General features: G+C 40.7%; 1 protein-coding gene across 2 annotated transcripts in view; it reads left to right on the plus strand.

Annotated features, from left to right (window-relative positions):
• Nucleotides 1-19,301, plus strand: part of LOC126285364 (2-methoxy-6-polyprenyl-1,4-benzoquinol methylase, mitochondrial) — a 177,107-nt gene that overhangs the window by 35,235 nt on the left and 122,571 nt on the right. For both annotated transcript variants that reach the window (XM_049984686.1, XM_049984687.1), the window contains exon 3: nt 4,593-4,947. In XM_049984686.1, coding sequence (XP_049840643.1) covers nt 4,593-4,947 — 355 coding nt within the window. The remainder of the gene's footprint in view (nt 1-4,592; nt 4,948-19,301) is intronic.

Below are 19,301 nucleotides of genomic sequence, written 5' to 3' on the forward strand. Positions count from 1 at the left end.
GGAATCTGCATTTGCAGGTGTAGGCACCATGACTGTTTTCTTTGAAAAGTACCAGTGTAATTAGGTATACGTGTTAGGCTATCAACAGGAGGTAAACAGCAAATATTTAGTGTAAAACAGGAACTAGCAACATTTTCCCCCTTTCTTAAGTACTTGTTTAAAATGAGCTGACATAAGCATGAACAGACTGGAGCAGACTCATGATATTTTATTGTCAATAGAGCATGTAGAGTTAAGTTCCTGTGTTTCTCCTGTCTTCTATTAATGTGTACCTTAAGTTGTCCCAGGCAACTGAAGATTGTCCTCCTTGGTGAGATCTACAGAAGGATGAATGAGTGAATGAATGAGTGACTGTGCATGAATGAAGGAATGAACAAATGAACAAGTAGCTATAGGTGAAGTTTACAAGAATTGCTGTTGAAGCACTGGATATGTCTGTACCTAGTAGAAAAGTTCAGTGAAACACATTTGGCTATTAAAGGGCAATGCATGAATCCTTCAGTGATTAATATAACAAAATCTTACCAAATAACCTCTCACAAGACCCAAAGAAATTCTAGTTGTGTGTATAGGTGTCAGTGACAGCAACGTTAGTGTCGAACATCTGCGGATATGACAGGAAACAAAACTGAGGGTAACAAAGCAAAGGGAGGAATACTGAGCTCAGTTTTCAAATGTTGTTGTACAGAGGAAGATCCAGAAGTATTGCTCATGTTTAATTCTCACACCATTGTAGAAATAAGTGATACAGATATTAATGCCAGTGGTGCTGAGAAATGGCTTAAATCACTGGAATTGAAATAGGCCTCAGGACTTGATGAAAGCCTTGTTAGGTTTTATAACAATGTTCATGTGATACATTCCATATGTTAACCGTAGTATACTTTAGACCTCTCAAACAAAAAACTGTGGCCAGTGGTTGAAAGAAAGTACAGATTACACCCAGCTCACCCAGCAGAAACAATACACAAATGGATCATCTACAATTGAGTTGATTCAGATGGTCCCTGTCAGCCTGCAGTGCTATTGCCAACTATCGACAGCAAAACATGCGAAAACAGTAGATGTCTACAGAACTGTAACAACACTGAGGCATTCCCATAGAGACATTTACAAAATCGCATAATGTCATTAGTCGAGGCAGGTCCGTGAAGCTTCTGTGCCCAACCCACTGCAACTGTCGGGGATCTACTTAACACCGACTCATCTGTAGTATTGTTGACAGTCACCTGTTGTAAAATAGGAGACATATTTTGAGTTGAAAGGTAATGATGTATTTTTCGGAAATTGCCTTGATTTTAGAAATCAATAATGAGGTTGACTAGTGTTAACTCCTAAGGAGCCATTGTCAGAGCAGTTGGGCTCGTTACAGAGTAATGTATTACAGTAATATTCACGAGATACAAACTAGAGCTTGATGGTTCTCATGACAGCTGCTTAGCAGTTCCAACCAGTAAGTCTCATTGATTTCTGCAACTGCAACAATTTCAATAAAACAATTTATGAACGTTAGACCACACGATCCATAGATTATGTCTAGTTTCATATAATGAGGTATCTCGAACAGGACGACCCATACCACGCTAGCCTGGCGCTGATACCAAAAATATCAGCAATGTGAAACTCGACTGCTGCTTCTCTCGTGTGACAACCTGAAAGCCGTGGATTGACGCAAACTGGTGGATGCAGTATTTATTAATTTAAGAAAAGCATTTCAGTCAGTACCACAACGACACTTACTAACAAAAGTACAGTCTTATAGAGTAACAAACAAAATTAGTTACCAAATCAAAGAAAGGAAAGTCCAGGATGGAATAACAATGATATGGAAAGCTCACCACATAGGGGCAGCCCTGAGTCATACACAGGCACAATGATAAGAATGCTAGAAATTTTAAGATTATGGATGAAGTCCTTGTTCCAAAGTGTGACCTCAGCACCTGCAGTCAGTGCCCACATGTGTTTGAGCTGTGCTTGTGTGAATGTGTGGGAGTTCTCTACTTTGTAAGAAGGACTTTACCTGTAATCTTAAATATTTTTAGCATTCTGTTTAATTGTGCTTGTCTGCAATTCAAAACTAGTGGCAGGGTTGACAATATGAAAAGGAGTGATCACATAGACTGAGTGATACGTAATGCAGGTGGCAGCCATCTATTCATTAATAGGATTTCGAGAAAATACAGTTAGCGTACAAAGGAGATTTCTTACATATGAAATCGAGAATATTACTGAAATGTGTGTCACCCACAGAAGTGGTACTAACAGGGGATACTGAATTATACAATGGAGGACAGCATGAAAGGTAACAATTCAGGTTTGTTCGACTCACGGGAGACTGTCACAAAGGAGATGCTGCAAAGCCTGAGCTGGCAGGCGCTTAGTGATAGACGTCAGCTGTACCACAAAAGCCTGCTGTCTAAGTTTCAGGAACCAGTATTAAGTGAGGAATCTTGGAATATACCACAGCTCCTAGTGTATTAGCCATTCAAGAACCACAAATTCAGCATTACACTAATTACAGCACCCAGAGGGGCAATTGAGCAGTTGTATCACCGCCTCCTGCACCCTGCCCTACATATGCGAACGAGTGGGATGGAAGAAACTCTTATATACCATACATGCACTTCACTGCGGTTAACAGACTGTGGTTGAAAATCAAGTTTAGAACAGGTGACCGTCCACTCAGAACTTTTTCTCAGTGTGTTTGTGTTTGTAATGTTGCATAATTTGTAGAGATGTGTTCGACAATGAGTGTGTTTTGTTTGGTAATATTGCTTCCTGTTGTCAATCACAATGTTATTTTAATTACTCTATGCATAGATTTGATGAGAATCTTTCATGAACTCTGTATATAATTTGAGCTTATTTGCAGTTTCATGCCAGCCATTGTGGCTGAGCGGCTCTAGGCGCTTCAGTCTGGAACCGCGCTGCTGCTACGGTCGCAGGTTCGAACCCTGCCTCGGGCATGGATGTGTGTGATGTCCTTAGGTTAGTTAGGTGTAAGTAGTTCTAAGTCTAGGGGACTGATGACTTCTGATGTTAAGTCCCATAGTCCTTAGAGCCATTTGAACCATTTTTGCAGTTTCATGATAAATTGTTTGCTTGTTGTGTACTTTGTAGGCATAATTTCAGAATTATGCTAAATAAATACAGAAATTTGTGTAAAAAAACCTCTGTAGACTGGCCAGTTTGTTAGATATTTGGTTGGAAATGTGGCTACATATTTAATCCTTGCTGACTGCTCTTCCGGTCTCACCAGCAATCATTTAATGTATTCCGATGCCCAGTTAAATGTCCCCTGTATATACCTAATTGAGTTAAGTTACATTATTGATAGATACTTTGGTAGAGTTTACTACCTACTTTTGTCATTGTTCACACATACTAACTCTTTGCCTTTAAATATGTCTGCTTGTGTCTGTATGTGTATGGATGGATATGTGTGTGTGTGTGCGCACGCGCGAGTATATACCTAGCCTTTTTCCCCCTAAGGTAAGTCTTTCCGCTCCCGGGATTGGAATGACTCCTTACCCTCTCCCTTAAAACCCATATCCTTTCATCTTTCCTTCTCCTTCCCTCTTTCCTGACAAAGCAACCGCTGGTTGCGAAAGCTCGTAATTTTGTGCGTGTGTTTGTGTGTTATTTTATTATGCCTGTCTACCGGCGCTTTCTCGCTTGGTAAGTCTTGGAATCTTTGTTTTTAATATATTTTTACCATGTGGAAGTTTCTTTCTATTTTATTCACACATACTAGCATACATATAGTATAAAATACCTGTTATCTGTGCATTTACATTTAGTGGTTTGTAGTTTTGATGCTTCCAGTGGTACAATACATATGAGTGCTGCATTTAGATTCAATATTTTGCCTTTCAATAACATGTTTCATTAACAGAGATATAAATAAGTAACAATATTATTTAACATAATCCACATGGTTTAAAAGATATTTCCTGCGATGTCCTGCTACCTACATTATTTGATAGGGCAGGAGATAGTCTGCAGGAGTACAAGAGCAGCCACTTGTGTCAGGGACAGGTGTCAGCCGGTGGTAGCCTCCTGCTGCAAGCCACAGAAGCAGTTTAGGAGCTGGCATCTTGCACCGTATGAATTTGGAAAGGGTAAGGGGTGGGGGATATAGGAAAGGACAGTTTATTTGGAGAAGTCATCCACCATGTATTTACTTGTCCACTTCAGTACAAGGAGCAGATAGCTGTTACAGATACAGTGTTACACTGTGCTTTGTTTGGTATACTGCTAATACATTACAGTGACATGTATATGTGAAGGAATCATACTATGACCCTGTGGTTAGTGCTACAAACCATTACAAATGATTCTAAACATGGTTCAAAGGGCACTAGAAACGTCACCTTACAGTGTCACAGGCGGTGGCAATAACACACTCTTTAGAGTAGCAGATTTATTTTACATTTTCTACAGCCTCAGGTGGAACACTTGTGTTCAATATACAGAAAAATAGTTAGTACTGTTTTGCATTTTTGAACTAGTTTTTGAGAAATGATATTGTATTATTTCATCCAACATTATAATGTTTGTGTAATTAAGAATAATTATTCAAATTTCTGTAGGTGATATAGCCTTCCGATATCTCAGATACATCGATAACCTGAAAAAACGATTTCCCACTGTTGATGATGAGGCAGGCCACGTAACTGTTTGTGATATCAATAGTGCCATGCTCGATGTGGGAAAACGACGTGCAGAGCTCTCGAACTTGAGCCCTGACCGTATTTCGTGGCTGTGTGGAGATGCTGAAAACCTTCCCGTAGAAGATTGTAGCTACAATGCCTACACAATTGCATTCGGCATCAGAAACTGCACGCACATTGATAAAGTTGTACGAGAAGCGTACAGAGTCCTGAAACCTGGAGGCAGATTTCTATGTCTGGAATTCAGCCATGTTAATAACAGCCTTCTACAGTGGTAAGTGCATTTTTTATCCTTTATTGTATATTTATTCACATAACAAAGTCTGCAGTTGTCAAGCTTCAGTTCCTAACAGTGCCCACGGAAAAACTCTGGCCAAGAATTTCATCTCTATGTAAATATTAAAGGTTTCTTGTTAATAAATAGGAAACAAAAGGGAAAAACATTTTTCAAAGTAATTGGCAAAAATAAAAGCTTTATTTGAATGCTATTCCATTAAAGTGAGATTTTGTAGCTGCTAGCTATAATTGATTGACTCTTTTATTTTTGTTACTTTCAACTGGTACTTGTCACTTCGTGGATATTCATTCTCATGTCACCTTCACTTTCTGTTTATTCCCTTCACGTATAGCTGCTGTCTGCTACCGTCAGACACAGGACACAGGATGAGGTGGCAGGGACTGGTCTCACAGTGTTGGGAGGGCAGCCATTTGATCCTCCACCTGTGGCCATCCAGTTTGGATTCACCCATTTTCCATCCTTGAACTGAGCTCGTACTCCATCTCTAATGAACTCATTGTTTATCATATGTAAACTGTAATCTTCATATTTTTAGGCACATTACCACAAAATTAAGATCTGAAGAACTAAATACTCTATATTAAATTGTGGTATCCTGTCTATGAAAGTAGCACATAACAGGAAAAGTTAAATTACATTATTCACTCAGGGTGCATTTCAGTTCTGGCAGAATTACTTAAAATTTCATTTAAGTATATGTTCCAAATGTAAAAGGTTTAATAAGATGCATTTTCCACTCTGCTAATTCAGTCAGACTAAGTGATGAGGCGAGCGACCAGTGCTTGGCATGTGTGCTGACTTACGCTCTGTAGGGTAGCAGCTCAGGTCCGTGTGCAACTATCAGAAAATAGGTTTTCTGTGGTTTCCTTAAACAGGCTTAAGGCTTTCTTTAAAAAGGTGCAGGACTATTTCATTTTTGATCCTTCTCAACATCTTAACTTTTGCTTGCCTCTAATGAGTGTGGCCTTGAGAAGACGTTCAACCGTAATCTCGCTTCCTACTCTGTCTGCAATTGCCAGCCATTTGATGTCCACTGCTAGACGAAGGTTTCTGGGCACTACAATCTTCTAATGTCACCTACCGACTCTCCATTCGATCTGCTGCTCAGTCTTTTCTTCTGTGCCGGTATCCGACGGAGTACTCACGTGGCCCAGCTCCAGACCATATTGTTTGCTTGGCCGGACACCCGTTCCCGTCCTGTCCTGTCCGGTGCCATCTTCCACTCCTGGGTGTTACTTGATGCATTTGATTCTGTCCTTGTCTCCCTATTACGTGACTCTCCATCAGCAACTGAGCAACCCTCAGGTGGTTATAACATTAAAAGTCCACAGTGTAAGTCAGAACTTGCAATGCACACTGATAGTAAACTTTCATCTGAGTGAGACTGCCCACTGATAAAGGCACTGGTTCTCGTTGGGAGTAAGATGCTTCAAATCCCACTCCAGCTATTCAGATTTAGGCTTCCTGTGGTTTCCCTCAGATTGCCTGAGTCAGGTGCTGAGATGATTGTTTTGCAAGACACAGCTATTTCGTTCCCAATTCTCCATCAGTCTGAACTTGCACCACATCTCTAGTGTTTTCATCATCAGCAGGATGTCAGACTGTCGTCTTCCTCTTTTGTAATCTTTTCATTTCAGACATATCGGAAGCCTACTTTTCACAACAACTTACAGTACAAAAATAATTTCTACTCTTCTGCTTATTACTTCTGCTGTCCACCCAATTGATACCATCTACCCTACTTTACAGTAATTTTGTTTTTGGGACTTCTTACTTGAGAGAAAGCATGTAACGGGTGGATGATGCAAAATGTTTTTAATCCTTACAACAGTGCATGTATCATTTAACAGTAAATTATTTAACTGGATAGATAAAATATCTGCTCACCAAGCGGTGGCAGAACACACACATGAAAGACTGTTGTGATTGGCAAGCTTTCGGAAGCAGTGGCTCCGTCTTCAGGCAGAAGGGTTGAAGAGGAAGGAAAAAGGGTGAAGGAAAAGGACTGCAGAGGTCTAGGAAAAGGAATAGGTTTTGGAAACGTCACCCAGAACCACGGGTCCAGGGAGACTTGCCATATGGGATGAGAAGGAAAGACTGATTGTTGGGAACTGCATTATTTATCTATCAAATTAAATAATTTTATCAATAATTGATTGTTTTCATTGTTATATTTCAACAGGAAAGCCAGTTAGCAAACTGAGCTGATTGTTTGTTGTTATGAATTAATTATTAGTATTGTGTCTTTTTTCAACAATATTTCAGAAATGTGTGATAGGTAGGTCATTAGAAATGCAGCTCTAGGTTGTTTCTTATAGGGCTCCAGAAAGGAATCAGTCAGGGATTTACTGAACAAATCATACTGTCAATTGTAGGAAGAGGTGTGTATAAAGAATGGGAAATTAACATCTGTATGGACAGGTGGAGATTATTGACAGGTTTTTACAAATTTTCAAAGCATATTTTGTTGCATAACAAATTTTATTTTGGATGAATAATGGTGCTTTCGAGTGTGCATAATGCTGTGTGTATTATGTAACTGGCTGCTGGGTGGGTGCACCAGCTCGTAGGTGAGAGGAAGGCAATAATGGGTCATAAGGGATTGTGCTCGGTCGAGCACTGTGGTGCTTGGACCGACCTTCCACCTGAAGGCACCACGTTTTGCCATTTGGACATTATTCGACAATATTTGCGTCTTCTGCATCTGTGACACTCCCCCACTCCCAGAAGTTGGTGCAATACTTATTGGAAGTTTAAAGTACCTGTCAAACTAAATTTACAGAAAATGTTTTATGGAACACTCAAAAAGTCATATACTTGGGTCTGCTGGTCGGAGGACAGGAAAAGAAATGAGAATTTTTGGTAAGTGTTATCGTATTGTAGTAACGGTCCTGCTTTCTTCTCAATTGTGCACGAGTTCACTTTGTGGTGGTACTGACAACACTCAGTGTAACCTTCTGTGTGACTTTGCATCAATTGCAGTTGAAAGGTATCTGAATGAGAGCAGTTATACTTCACTGGAGGAGAGTCATTTTAGATGCATTGAAACTGACAGTCGATGTATAAATAACACTAGCTGTTACCTGTAGCCATGCTCATGTATCAGTAATGTTGTTCTGATGAGTGATCCTGAGGAGATAAGCTATTGCACCTGTGATAATGTCGGCTTCCCTCACATGCCTGTCTGTTTGGGTGACGTTCATCCTCCCCCAGCTGCCCCAATGCACGGTGGCATGTCACATGCAGCGTCGCTGGCATGTGGCGCATGCGGGTGGGATGAGGCACCTGTACATCGTACAGTGTCGTTTATATTCACTGTTGAAAAAATTGGATGTTCCATTTCTTACTTCGCTCTCTTAGGGCTCCATCCCCCCCCCCCCCCCCCCCCTAAAGTAGCCTATGTTCTTTCCTAAGGTTCGAGCTATCTCCATACCGAATTTCATTGAAACTGGTTCAGTGGTTTGGTTGTGGAAAAATTACCAGTTGTGTTATGTTTATATTTAATTATATTCATCTACATCTAGATGGATACTACACAAATCACACTTAAATGCCTGGCAGAGGGTTCATCCAACCACCTCCACAATAATTTTGTATTAATCCAAACACGAACAGCATACGGGAAAAAGAACACCTACACATCCCTTTGCGAGCTCTGATTTCCCTTACTTTATTGTGATGATCATTCCTCCCTATGTAGTTTGGCATCAACAAAATATTTTCTGATTCAGAGGACAAAAATTTCGTGAGAAGATTCTGCTGTGACGAAAAATGTCTTTGTTCTAATGATATCCAAATCCTGTATCACTTTCATGACAACTCCCCCCCCCCCCCCCCCCCCCCCCCCTTAATAACACAAAACTTGCTGTCTTTCATTGAACTTCCTCAATGTACTCCGCTAATCCTATTTGCTAAGGGGGTATAGGCAGTGTCTTTAGTAGATCTGCTGCGTTTTAGTGTTCTGCCAATAAAACACAATCTTTGGTTTGCCTTTCCCACAACATTTTTTGCGTGTTCTTTCCAGTTTAGGTTGTTTGTAATTCTAATTCTTAGGTATTTAGTCGAATTTATGGCTTTTAAATTTGACTGATTTATAGTGTACCTGAAATTTAATGGATTCTTTTAAGCACTCATGTGGATGACCTCACACTTTCCGTTATTTAGGTTTAATTGCCAATTTTGCACCATACAGATATCTTGTCTAAATCATTTTGCAATTGGTTTTGATCATCTGGTGACCATAAACATCAGCATCGTCTGTAAACAACCTAAGACAGCTGCTCAGCTCTCTCCAAGTTGTTTATACAGATAAGGAAATGCAGAGGCCATAACACTACCTTGGGGAATACCAGAAGTCACTTCTATTATTTTACTCGATGACTTTCTGTCAATTACTACTGAATGTGGCCTCTCTGGTAGGAAATAATGAATCCAGTCACATAACTGAGGCTACTTTCCATAAGCATGCAATTTCATTACACACAGTACAGTATCAAAAGCCTTATGGAAATGTAAAAGTACGGAATCAATTTGAAATCCCTTGTCAATAGCACTCAACATTTTGTGAGTGAAGAGCCAGTTGTGTTTCATAGGAACAATGTTTCCTAAATCTGTGTTGACTGTGTGTCAGTAGACCATTCTCTTTGAGGTAAGGCATAATGTTTGAACATGATATATGTTCCAAAATCCTGCTGTGCATCAACATTAGTGATATGGGCTTGTAATTTAGTGGATACTCCTACTACCTTTCTTGAGTATTGGTGTGACCTGTGCAACTTTCCGGTCTTTGGGCTCAGATCTTTTATCAAGTGAGTGGTCATATATGATTGTTAAGTATGGAGGTATTATATCAGCATACTCTGAAAGGAACTGCATTGGTGTACAGTCTGGAGTGGAAGACTTGCTTTTATTAAGTGATTTAAGATGTTTCACTACTATGATGATATCTACTTCCAAGTTACTCATGTTGGCAGATATTCTTGATTCGAATTCTGGAATATTTACTTCGTTGTCTTTGGTGAAGAAATATCTAAAGGCTGTGTTCAGTAACTCTGCTTTGGCAGCACAGTCATCAATAGTATTTCCATTGCTATCTTGCAGAGAAGGCATTGATTGTGTCTTGCCGCTAGCACACTTAACATTCTATCAGAATCTCTTTGGATTTTCTACCAGGTTTCAAGACAAAGTCTCATTGTGGAAACTTATTATGAGCATCTCCCATTGAAGTCTGCACTAAATCTTGAGCATCTGTGAATTATCGCCAATCTTGAAGATTTTGCATTCATTTAAATTTGCCACACATTTTGCTTCTACAGCAGCATTCTGACTCATTTTGTGTACTAAGGGGTATCATTTCTATCATTTGTTAATTTATTTGGTGTAAATCTATCAATTGCTGTCGATACTATTTCTCTCAATTGAAGCCACATCTGGCATACACTTACATTGTTAAGGTAGAAAAAGTGAAGATTGCCTCTCAGGAAGATGCCAAGTGAATTTTTATCTGCTTTTTTGAAAAGGTATATTTTTAATTAATTTTTGGGGGATTAGGGGATTGCAATATTCAGTCTCGGTATTATAACCCTGTGTTCAGTAATCCCTGTATCCATTTTGATGCTCTTTATTAACTCAGGATTATTTGTTGGTAAGAGGTCAAGTGTGTTCTCACAACCATTTACTATACACATCGTCTCGTGAACTAACTGCTCAAAATAATTTTCAGAGAATGCATTTAGCATAATTTCGGATGATGTTTCAAGTGTACCTCTGGATTTAAACACGTATTTTCAAAATATATTGAGGCTAAATTAAAGTCATCAACAACTATAATTGTACGAGTCGCATATGTGTTTGAAATAAAACTCAAGTTTCTTTGAACCTTTCAGCAATTGTATCATCTGAGTTGGGAGGTCAGCAAAAGGATCCAATTATTATTTTATTCTGGTTGCCTAGAATGACCTCTGCCCATACAAACTCACAGGAATTATCTACTTCAATTCCACTACATAAACTACTTTTAACAACAACAAACACGCCACCGCCAACCATGTTTAGCCTATCCTTTTGGAACACTGTTAGGTTCTTCACAAAAATTTCAGCTGAACTTGTCTCCGGCTTTATCTGTTTTCAGTAGCTATAACAATTTGAGCATCAGTGCTTTCTATTAGCACTTGGAACTCTGGTACACTCCCAACACAGCTATGACAATTTACAATTGTTATACTTATGGTTCCTGGTGTGTTCGCGCTGCACTCTTCGAGACAGAAGCGTTTTTTTTGTGTTTTGCCGAGACACTCTAACCTAGAAAATTGCCCAGTCCATGCTGCACAGCCCATGCTACCCAAATAGGTGCCTCCTGCATGTAGTGAACTCCTGATTTATTCAGCGGAACGTGAAACCCAACCTCCGAATGGCATGAGTAAAGGAATATGGTGCCTAAACGTTTGCAGAACCATCTGAGCCTCTGATTCAGACCCTTCTCCTGGCTCTGTATGAGATGTCCTCAATTGGTCTTGTTGACTATGCTGCAAATGGTGAGGTCCCCTTTCATCTTGCAAGCAATACTGGCAGCCTTTACCACTTCTGTTAGCTGCTCGAAAGCAGAGAGAATCTCTTCCGATTCAAAGCGACACACATCATTTTTCACATCTGAAGTAACTCCACCCTGTATGCACATGGAGTGCACATTGGCTTTTTTCTCTTTCATGGGAGCCATGACCCTAAGGAGTCGCATAATGCGCCTAATATTGGAGCTCTCTACTATCAATAATCCTAGCCTCTGTTAATATGGACGTACGGATTGTAGAAGCAGTGTTTTGTAGCTGTTACCCACAGCAGTGCTCACATATCCGTAATAAATAAATAAATAAATAAATGTGTGTTCGGTTTTATTGGCTGGGAGACTCCATTCGGGATGTTCGGCTGCACCCAGGATCCTGTGAACTATGCTCAGCAACGTAAACCGTGAGACCAGGAGCTGCTGATGCATATCAATAGTTTTGTCATGATGAATGTGACGACAGTAATAAAGCAAAATGTTGAACTTTCCGAAAATTATTAAATATCATTAAACTGACAAGGAAAGAAAGTTAATAATTTGTAGCTGGGTGCAGTGCATATTTTATAATATTTGTTCATGCAATAATGTCAGCTGATGTCACGTTCTGCATGTTACCTGCAGATGCTGTGCTATAATCGAATGCAGCTTCACAAAGACTTTCCATGTTCTACATGTAAAGGTACAACATCTCTCTCTTTGTTACACAGTGTTTAAACCACACTGTCGCCATGAGTCTTTGAGCTGCTGTGCAGCTATAAGAGATGTGTGACAGTCAGTGGCCAAAATGACAAGCTTGTGACTGGTATTAGTACGAAAGTATGGAGTAAACACACTGAGCACTGTGTAAGTGCTGTATTGAGTACATTTAATTGTATTATGTAGGTATTATCACAGTTTTCCAGTACCACAGTTTTTCAGTCATCTAGGGTCCAACTGATACAGTCACGAGCCCAGGAGGCGCGGTAAGTGATGCGCTGTTAGCAGAGGCGCTCGCATCGGTCGTCTCCTACTGTAGCCTGTTAATGCCAAATTTTGCTGCACCGTCCCAACGGGTATGTTTGTTGTACATCCCACATTGATTTATGTGGTTATTTCACTCAGTGTTGCTTGTCTGTTAGCATTGACAATTCTACGTAAACGCTGCTGCTCTTGGTCATTAAGTGAAGGCCATCGGCCACAGCGTTGTCCGTGATGAGAGGTGCTGTCTGAAATGTGGTATTTTCAGCACACAATTGCTACTGTGGATCTTCATATATTGAATTCTCTAACAATTTCCAAAATGGAATGTCCCATGTGTCTATCTCCAACTACCATTTCGCATTCAAAGTCTGTTAATTCCTGTTGTGTGGCCATAATCACATTGGAAAACTTTTCACATGCATCACCTGAGCACAGATGACATCAGTGCCAATGCGCTGCTCTTTTAAAACTCGTGTACATGGTACTACTGCCAGCTGCATATGTATACCTGTCCCAGATTTTTTTAATTTCAGTAGGTGTAGTTCTAAGCACTGGCAATAGAAACACTTGAAAATAGATAAAAAAGTATTCTTAGCTTTGAGAACTTTCACTTACCTACTCAGAGAGGAAAGAGGCATTGGCTGCAAACTGTAGGAAAGGAGGGATATTTTACTCAGACCCCAGGGTGAGACAAAGACACTCTCATTGTGAGGGTGAGGAGGTACAGAAATTCTGAGAGCCAGGAATAGGATATTTTTTTAAAAAAAAAAAGGGGGGGGGGTCAGTAAGGCCCTGTTCAGAATTTTGCCTGCTAAACGCAGATGTTGGTCTGGGATTCTCTGTCTACTACTTGTAGTTTAACAAACAAGATACAATCGTAGAGAACTTCACACTGATATCAGGTAGATAGATTTAAACATGATAACAACATGATTTGTTGTGTCATGAAAGTATTGTAATGGCAGAGTGTACAAGGTCCATAACAAACTGTATTTCTCATCACAGAACTACATATATCAACAACTCAGAGATACTCTTCTACAGAATAAACAGATAATCTCTCACTCATTGCAACTATTCCATTCTGCAACATCCTCCACACTGTGGTATGCCCAGTTGCATAGAATGACTAATTTTATGACCTACTGGGGTGCAGATGACTATTGTTCTTATTGTGTCATCTCTTCGTGGTAGTGCTGTCTCTGTTCTGGCCTTACTCCACACGTCTTGGGTGCATGTCCTCTTGTGTCAGAACAGTGTCTACAGGGCAGAACTTGATGAGTCATCCTGATGGATGTTTAACGTTGTGGAGGTTTCTCAGCTGCAACAGGTGTTCTTTCGTCCAACATTGCCAATAGCTGTCAAAGAGTTGCTGTCTCAGCTGGAATTCTTCTGCTAGGTTTCTGTTTGATGTAGGCTCTGCTCCTGTTGGAATTGTTAAGTTTCCTTCCAGTTAGAAAATGGGAAGGGGTCAGTCCATTTACATCATCTCCTTGTGTGAGGGGCCTTGAGTTCACAGTGGCTTCAGAACCAATCAAAGTGGTGTTCAGTTCTCTGCACTGAGCCTTGTGAGTCCCAATATCTTCCACAGGCAACACTTTATAGTATCCACCATTCTTTCCCACAACTTTTACCACTGAGCTGCCCATGAGATAATGAATTTCTGTATAATACTTTGGTGGGAAAGTAATTTGTAAGTCTTTTTAACACTTTCCAAACCTGCACTAGTCCCCTGTTTATGGTGTGGTATGTTTTCACATTGTCTGTGTAAATTGTATGAGGTAGTCTACATCTTACTGCAAATGACTGGAATGCCATGAGAAACTTATTAGGTGGCAAGTCTGTACAGAGTTCGAGGTGCACTGCTTTTGTGGTAGCTTATGTGAAAAGAGCAATGTGACTTGTGCAGTTCTCTTCCACTCTGACAATAGTGGTCCAGCAAAGTTTATCCCCATTACAGCAGAAACAGTTTAGCAAGCTTAACTCATTTGGCGGGCTGTGGTCTTCAAATTGTTGCCCTCATGGGTTCTTCATGATCTCAGGTGCAAAGCAACAGTGTAGGAATCTTTTGACTGCTCCACAAGTTCTGAGGCTACAAAATTCAGTTCAGAGTTCTGTCAAAGTGATGGAGGTGAATGTGCGTCTCTAGATTAATCAATTCGTGAAATGGGTGCACCGTCAAGGAACACTGGATGTATTTGTTCTTTGTTGGGGCAAGTGCACTGCAGTTAACCTCATAGACATATCAGTCCATCTTCCATGAAAAGTTATATCAAGCGATCTTTGACGTACTTGGCAGTGGTAAGCTATTTTCAAGTGCATGTAGTTCTCCAGTGAAGAATCCTCTCTGGATTACTTCTATCCAATACATTCGGCAGGAGATTGTTCAGTGGCTGTAAGCTCTCTCGAAGATTTCTCTGTCTCACAGATGCTGTGTAGAAAATGGAAAGTTCGTGCTGTATGTATTATGAATGAGCCTCCAATAGTAGCTGAATTTAGATAGGTACATGAGGTTTATCTGTATAGATATTGACAGAACTTGGCTATGATTCTTTTTGTCTTCTCCTCAAAAGATAGCCCATATTGCACTATCAGAGTATGGAGTGTAATGAGTGTGGTTTTGGTATGACGTGTTCCACTGCATGCGTGATCTGTCAGCCGGCTGATATTTGTGCCAAATTTTGCCTTACAAATATTTTGTAGTTGCTGTTTTCGGAGTTATTCACTGTAGGGGACCTGCTACGCATGCCACTAGATCGTGACATGAGACTCCTTCACCTTTTGCAATGGGTGGGTGCTGAAAGAGAGTTCCGATCTAGTCAGACTACTAAAATAACAACAACTCTTTTGCACTATAATTGCAACATTCTCACTGTAGAATATAATTTACAATTGTGGGTGAAGAAGCTGTTCTTAATTTGTAGCTCAGAATAGATCACAACATATATTGATCTACTGATTTGAGATAATGGAATGACACTTCTCGTGTATAACCCTCAATTGTTCTGGTGTTGACATTATTGCTCGTGTCTTTTGCTCCATGACTTACAAGGTACCGCCAAGTCACAACACCAAAGCATAAATGGACCTTCACGCAGGTGGAGACACACACCCGCCGTCGTGTTCTGGCGATGTTCTGTGCTGACTTCTTTTGCACCCAGTCTGCATGTGCAGCAAACCACAGCATGCACAGCTACCTAAACAACACGTGGAACATGTTATTGTGGTGAATTAGTGTGACAAAATAACCATAGTTGTATCTTTCATTCAATATCATCATCTGTACCTAAGTAGACCAAACCTATTTTTATTAAAAATGAATCCATCACATAAATCAGCTTCCTTAGATAAAAGATAGTATGTTCTTTTGGTGGGAGAGCAGTGTAATTGAGCAAGAGTCGTATTTGATGATATGTAGGGTAGTTTGTAAGGTTTAATTGCTGGTGCAATATGGCGATCTGTGTCAAATAACTGCTGAAAGTCTGGTCTGCAGAAAGAAAAAAAAGGTGGACGGTGCTTCCATAAGAGCTAACCATACTGCTCCATTCATTTCACAAGACATCCTTTGTGCCCCGATATTGGAGTCTCTACATAGTGGTGAGAACGTTTGTGTGTGTTGAAAGCATGAAGGGTAAGACATGATGAACGGGGTGCCACGTTGGGACCATCAGGAGGAATGCATTCTGCGTTATTCCGCGTTGTTTTGGTAAAGAGGTTCTGTTAGGACAAGAATTTCCATGCGGACAGGGTGAGACATCACAAAAGCTCCTACAAAAGCGACAGTTAACTATTTCTGGGACACTATACAATTTCCGAGAGGTATACTTGACTCTTACTTTACATAACCGTGTGATGTCGGAAATCAAATTAAAAATTAAAGTAGCTTTTACTAAACTTTGTCAGTCTACGCTTCAGTATATTAGTGTTTAAATTTTAAAGTCTCAGAGTGATCAGATGAATATGTTTCCCTAAATGCATCGTTTTAGATTAAAAAAACAGATGGTGCTGAATATTAAAGCTAGAAAGCCGAAAATTGTTTACCGAGAACCTTTTAGATGTTGAGTCGCTGTGCGGACGCTTCGCGGCGAGGTGTCAGTCATGCTGGGGCAGGTAAGTGCTCATATGTTCCATTATGATCACTAGGAAGAAGGCAGCCTGCACTATTCTGTGACATCAGGATCCGCAGGTATCGAGCCAGCAATGGTAAACACACAGGCTGGCCAGAGGCGTCTTGCATAGGGGACCAGCGTGAGTGCACCTTGAAGTTATGTGATGTCAGTATAACGCTTGAAGAACTCTAACTGTATACTCGAAAACAGACCCAACTTCCACCCAGTTGCTGTAGGCAGCAACATCTTGAGAGCGATGGCTCGCCCTGGCTTGCTTCCAGTGGTGGCCTCGACACACGTGTGCCCTTGGAGTGTCTGCGATCTGCAAATAGGTCTTCGCTCCCGTCAGCAATGGTGTCTAGGTGATCACATATTTGGAGAGGAATTTCCCAGGTGTCAAGTATGAAAGGGATGTGGCCACCTTATGGTTGCGGGCACCTGTGCGTGGTTTGACAGCTGCCGATGTATCTCGACTTCTGGGAGCGTGTGCGGTAGCGTACTGTGTGGTCCAGTGGACAGGGGGGCGGCGCACGTTGTTTGCTTGTCTGTCGCGTTATTTTGCGAGGAGCAGGTCTGTAGGCTGTGCTATGAGTTATTTGGACAGTTTATGAGTTGATTTCGTGTTTGCGCATCAGTGTACTGCATTATTTAGGTGGAGTTTGCAGGTTTGTGTGCTGTTTATTGAAATTATTTTGGTAATTTAGGAGTTGTTTGCATGTCTGTTGTGCGTTATTTAGGAATAGTTTACCCCAACTACATCAGGGCAAATGTGTTGTATCAGTGCAATAAATATACTATCTCAAATCGGTCCCTAAATAAATTGTTCCGAAACAAGTAAAGTAAACTCCTTTCTTACTCTCTCCAGCAGCCCAGTGCAGGCCAAGTCATTTTCCCCTCCAGACAGTCACCTTGGTTTACGTCACAGGAGGAATGACAGCACCCTCTGGTGGCAGTACTGTGTACTAGGTTAGTTGGACTATATGTCTCATGGTGGAGACACTGCCTGCAATGTAAAGACTTACGTTCAGCACAGAGAGAGTCCTTTCCTGCCATTTTGCCCCACTCCAGACTGCCATCTTGGGTTACATCACGGAACGGACACCAGCGCCTTCTGGTGGTAGTACTGTGTACTAGGCCCGGACCTCATGGTGAATACACTGTTTTCCTCCATCTTGGATAACGTTACTTGTCTCATCAGCTGATGTCATGGCGGACATGCTAGATTATGTCATGGATGAGAGCGCCCTCTGGCGGCAGTACCGTGTTCTAGGTCAGTTGGAGTGTAGACCTCATGGCGAACACACTGGATGGTGGTACTGCATCAGTTTGTGTAAATAAATAGTGCATGCAAAATAAAAAAAGACATATGTCTAGCAGAGGTCAAGTCCTCTCGCCGCCATTTCCTAGGATGAGGTGGCAGTCGGGTGACTTAGGTTAGTGGAGGAAGCCCAAGTGCCCTTTCTTTCCTGCCATTTTCTTAGGTTAGTAGAGATAGAGCGATTGCCCTATCTTCCCTCCAAAATCAAACTTTGTGCCAATCCCTAGGAAGAGGTGGCGGTCGGATGACTTGAGTTAGTGGAGGTAGTCCAAGTGATCTTTCTTTCCCGCTATTTTCTTAGTTTAGTAGAGGATACAGTGACCTGATGGAATTTGAAGTTCCACCTGGGGGGGCGTGGCAGAGGGGCGTGGCCCTTTCCCACCATCTTGGATAACGCTACTTTGGCGTAGAATCGGCCTTGCCCCGATACTGCCACTAACCACTACGTCATGTCATTAATTGCAAAACGCGCTTATGACTGTGGTCTCAGTCGCAACAATTAATTGACACTCTTCAAAAATTTGGCTTCATGCAATGTCATCCGAAGCTTATCTAATGTAAGCCGATCACTGTAATTTTAATAACTACATATAGAAGGAAATAGCCTGTCTGACACTCACTCACTCACCCATGCACTCATCATCGTCCAGCCAAAACTGTTAAGGGTAGAAACTTAAAATTTGGAGAAGGTGTGGATCTTATACTGTAGGTGTCATTCAAGATGGGATTTTTCGAAATTCCAACCCTACGATAGTGAAGTAGGAGAAGAAGAATTTTTTGAAAAAAAATGCTTTTAATGCGGTTTTGAAGCTAGACGTATGAAAATTAGTATTTAGTTCCTCGGTCAGAAATAAATACGTGAGTCAGCATTTTTGGAAATTTAACTCTATGGGGGTGAAATGGTGGATGAAGGTTTTTATGGGAACGTTTCATTGTGCAAGCATTTTTGAAGTTACATATATGAAAATTTGTGTTGACTTCTCTGTTAGAAATCAATCATACACATGTCACCGTTTTTGGAAATTCAATCCCTAAATTCCTGAAATAGGGAGTGAAACACTTTATGAGAATATTTCATTCCAAAAGGATTTTTGAAGCTAAATCTTTGTATCAGTTGGTGTTTGGGTTCTCTCTTAGAGATGAAAATTTACATGGTTCACTGTTTTTGGAAATTCAACCCCTAAAGAGGGGCCAAAACAACTGAAGGTAGTAACTTGAACTTTGGAGACAGTGTGGATCTCATACTGTAGCCATCTTGCCCGAAATACAACTCCAAAGGGGGTGAAATAAGTGATGAAAGGCGTTTTGAAAGCTAGAACTATGGAAACTGGTATATGGTTTCTCAGTCATAAAGTGGAAAAAATTACGTGTTTCAGTATTTTTG

This window comes from Schistocerca gregaria, chromosome 8 (genome assembly GCF_023897955.1).
Source record: "Schistocerca gregaria isolate iqSchGreg1 chromosome 8, iqSchGreg1.2, whole genome shotgun sequence".
Lineage (NCBI taxonomy): Eukaryota > Metazoa > Arthropoda > Insecta > Orthoptera > Acrididae > Schistocerca > Schistocerca gregaria.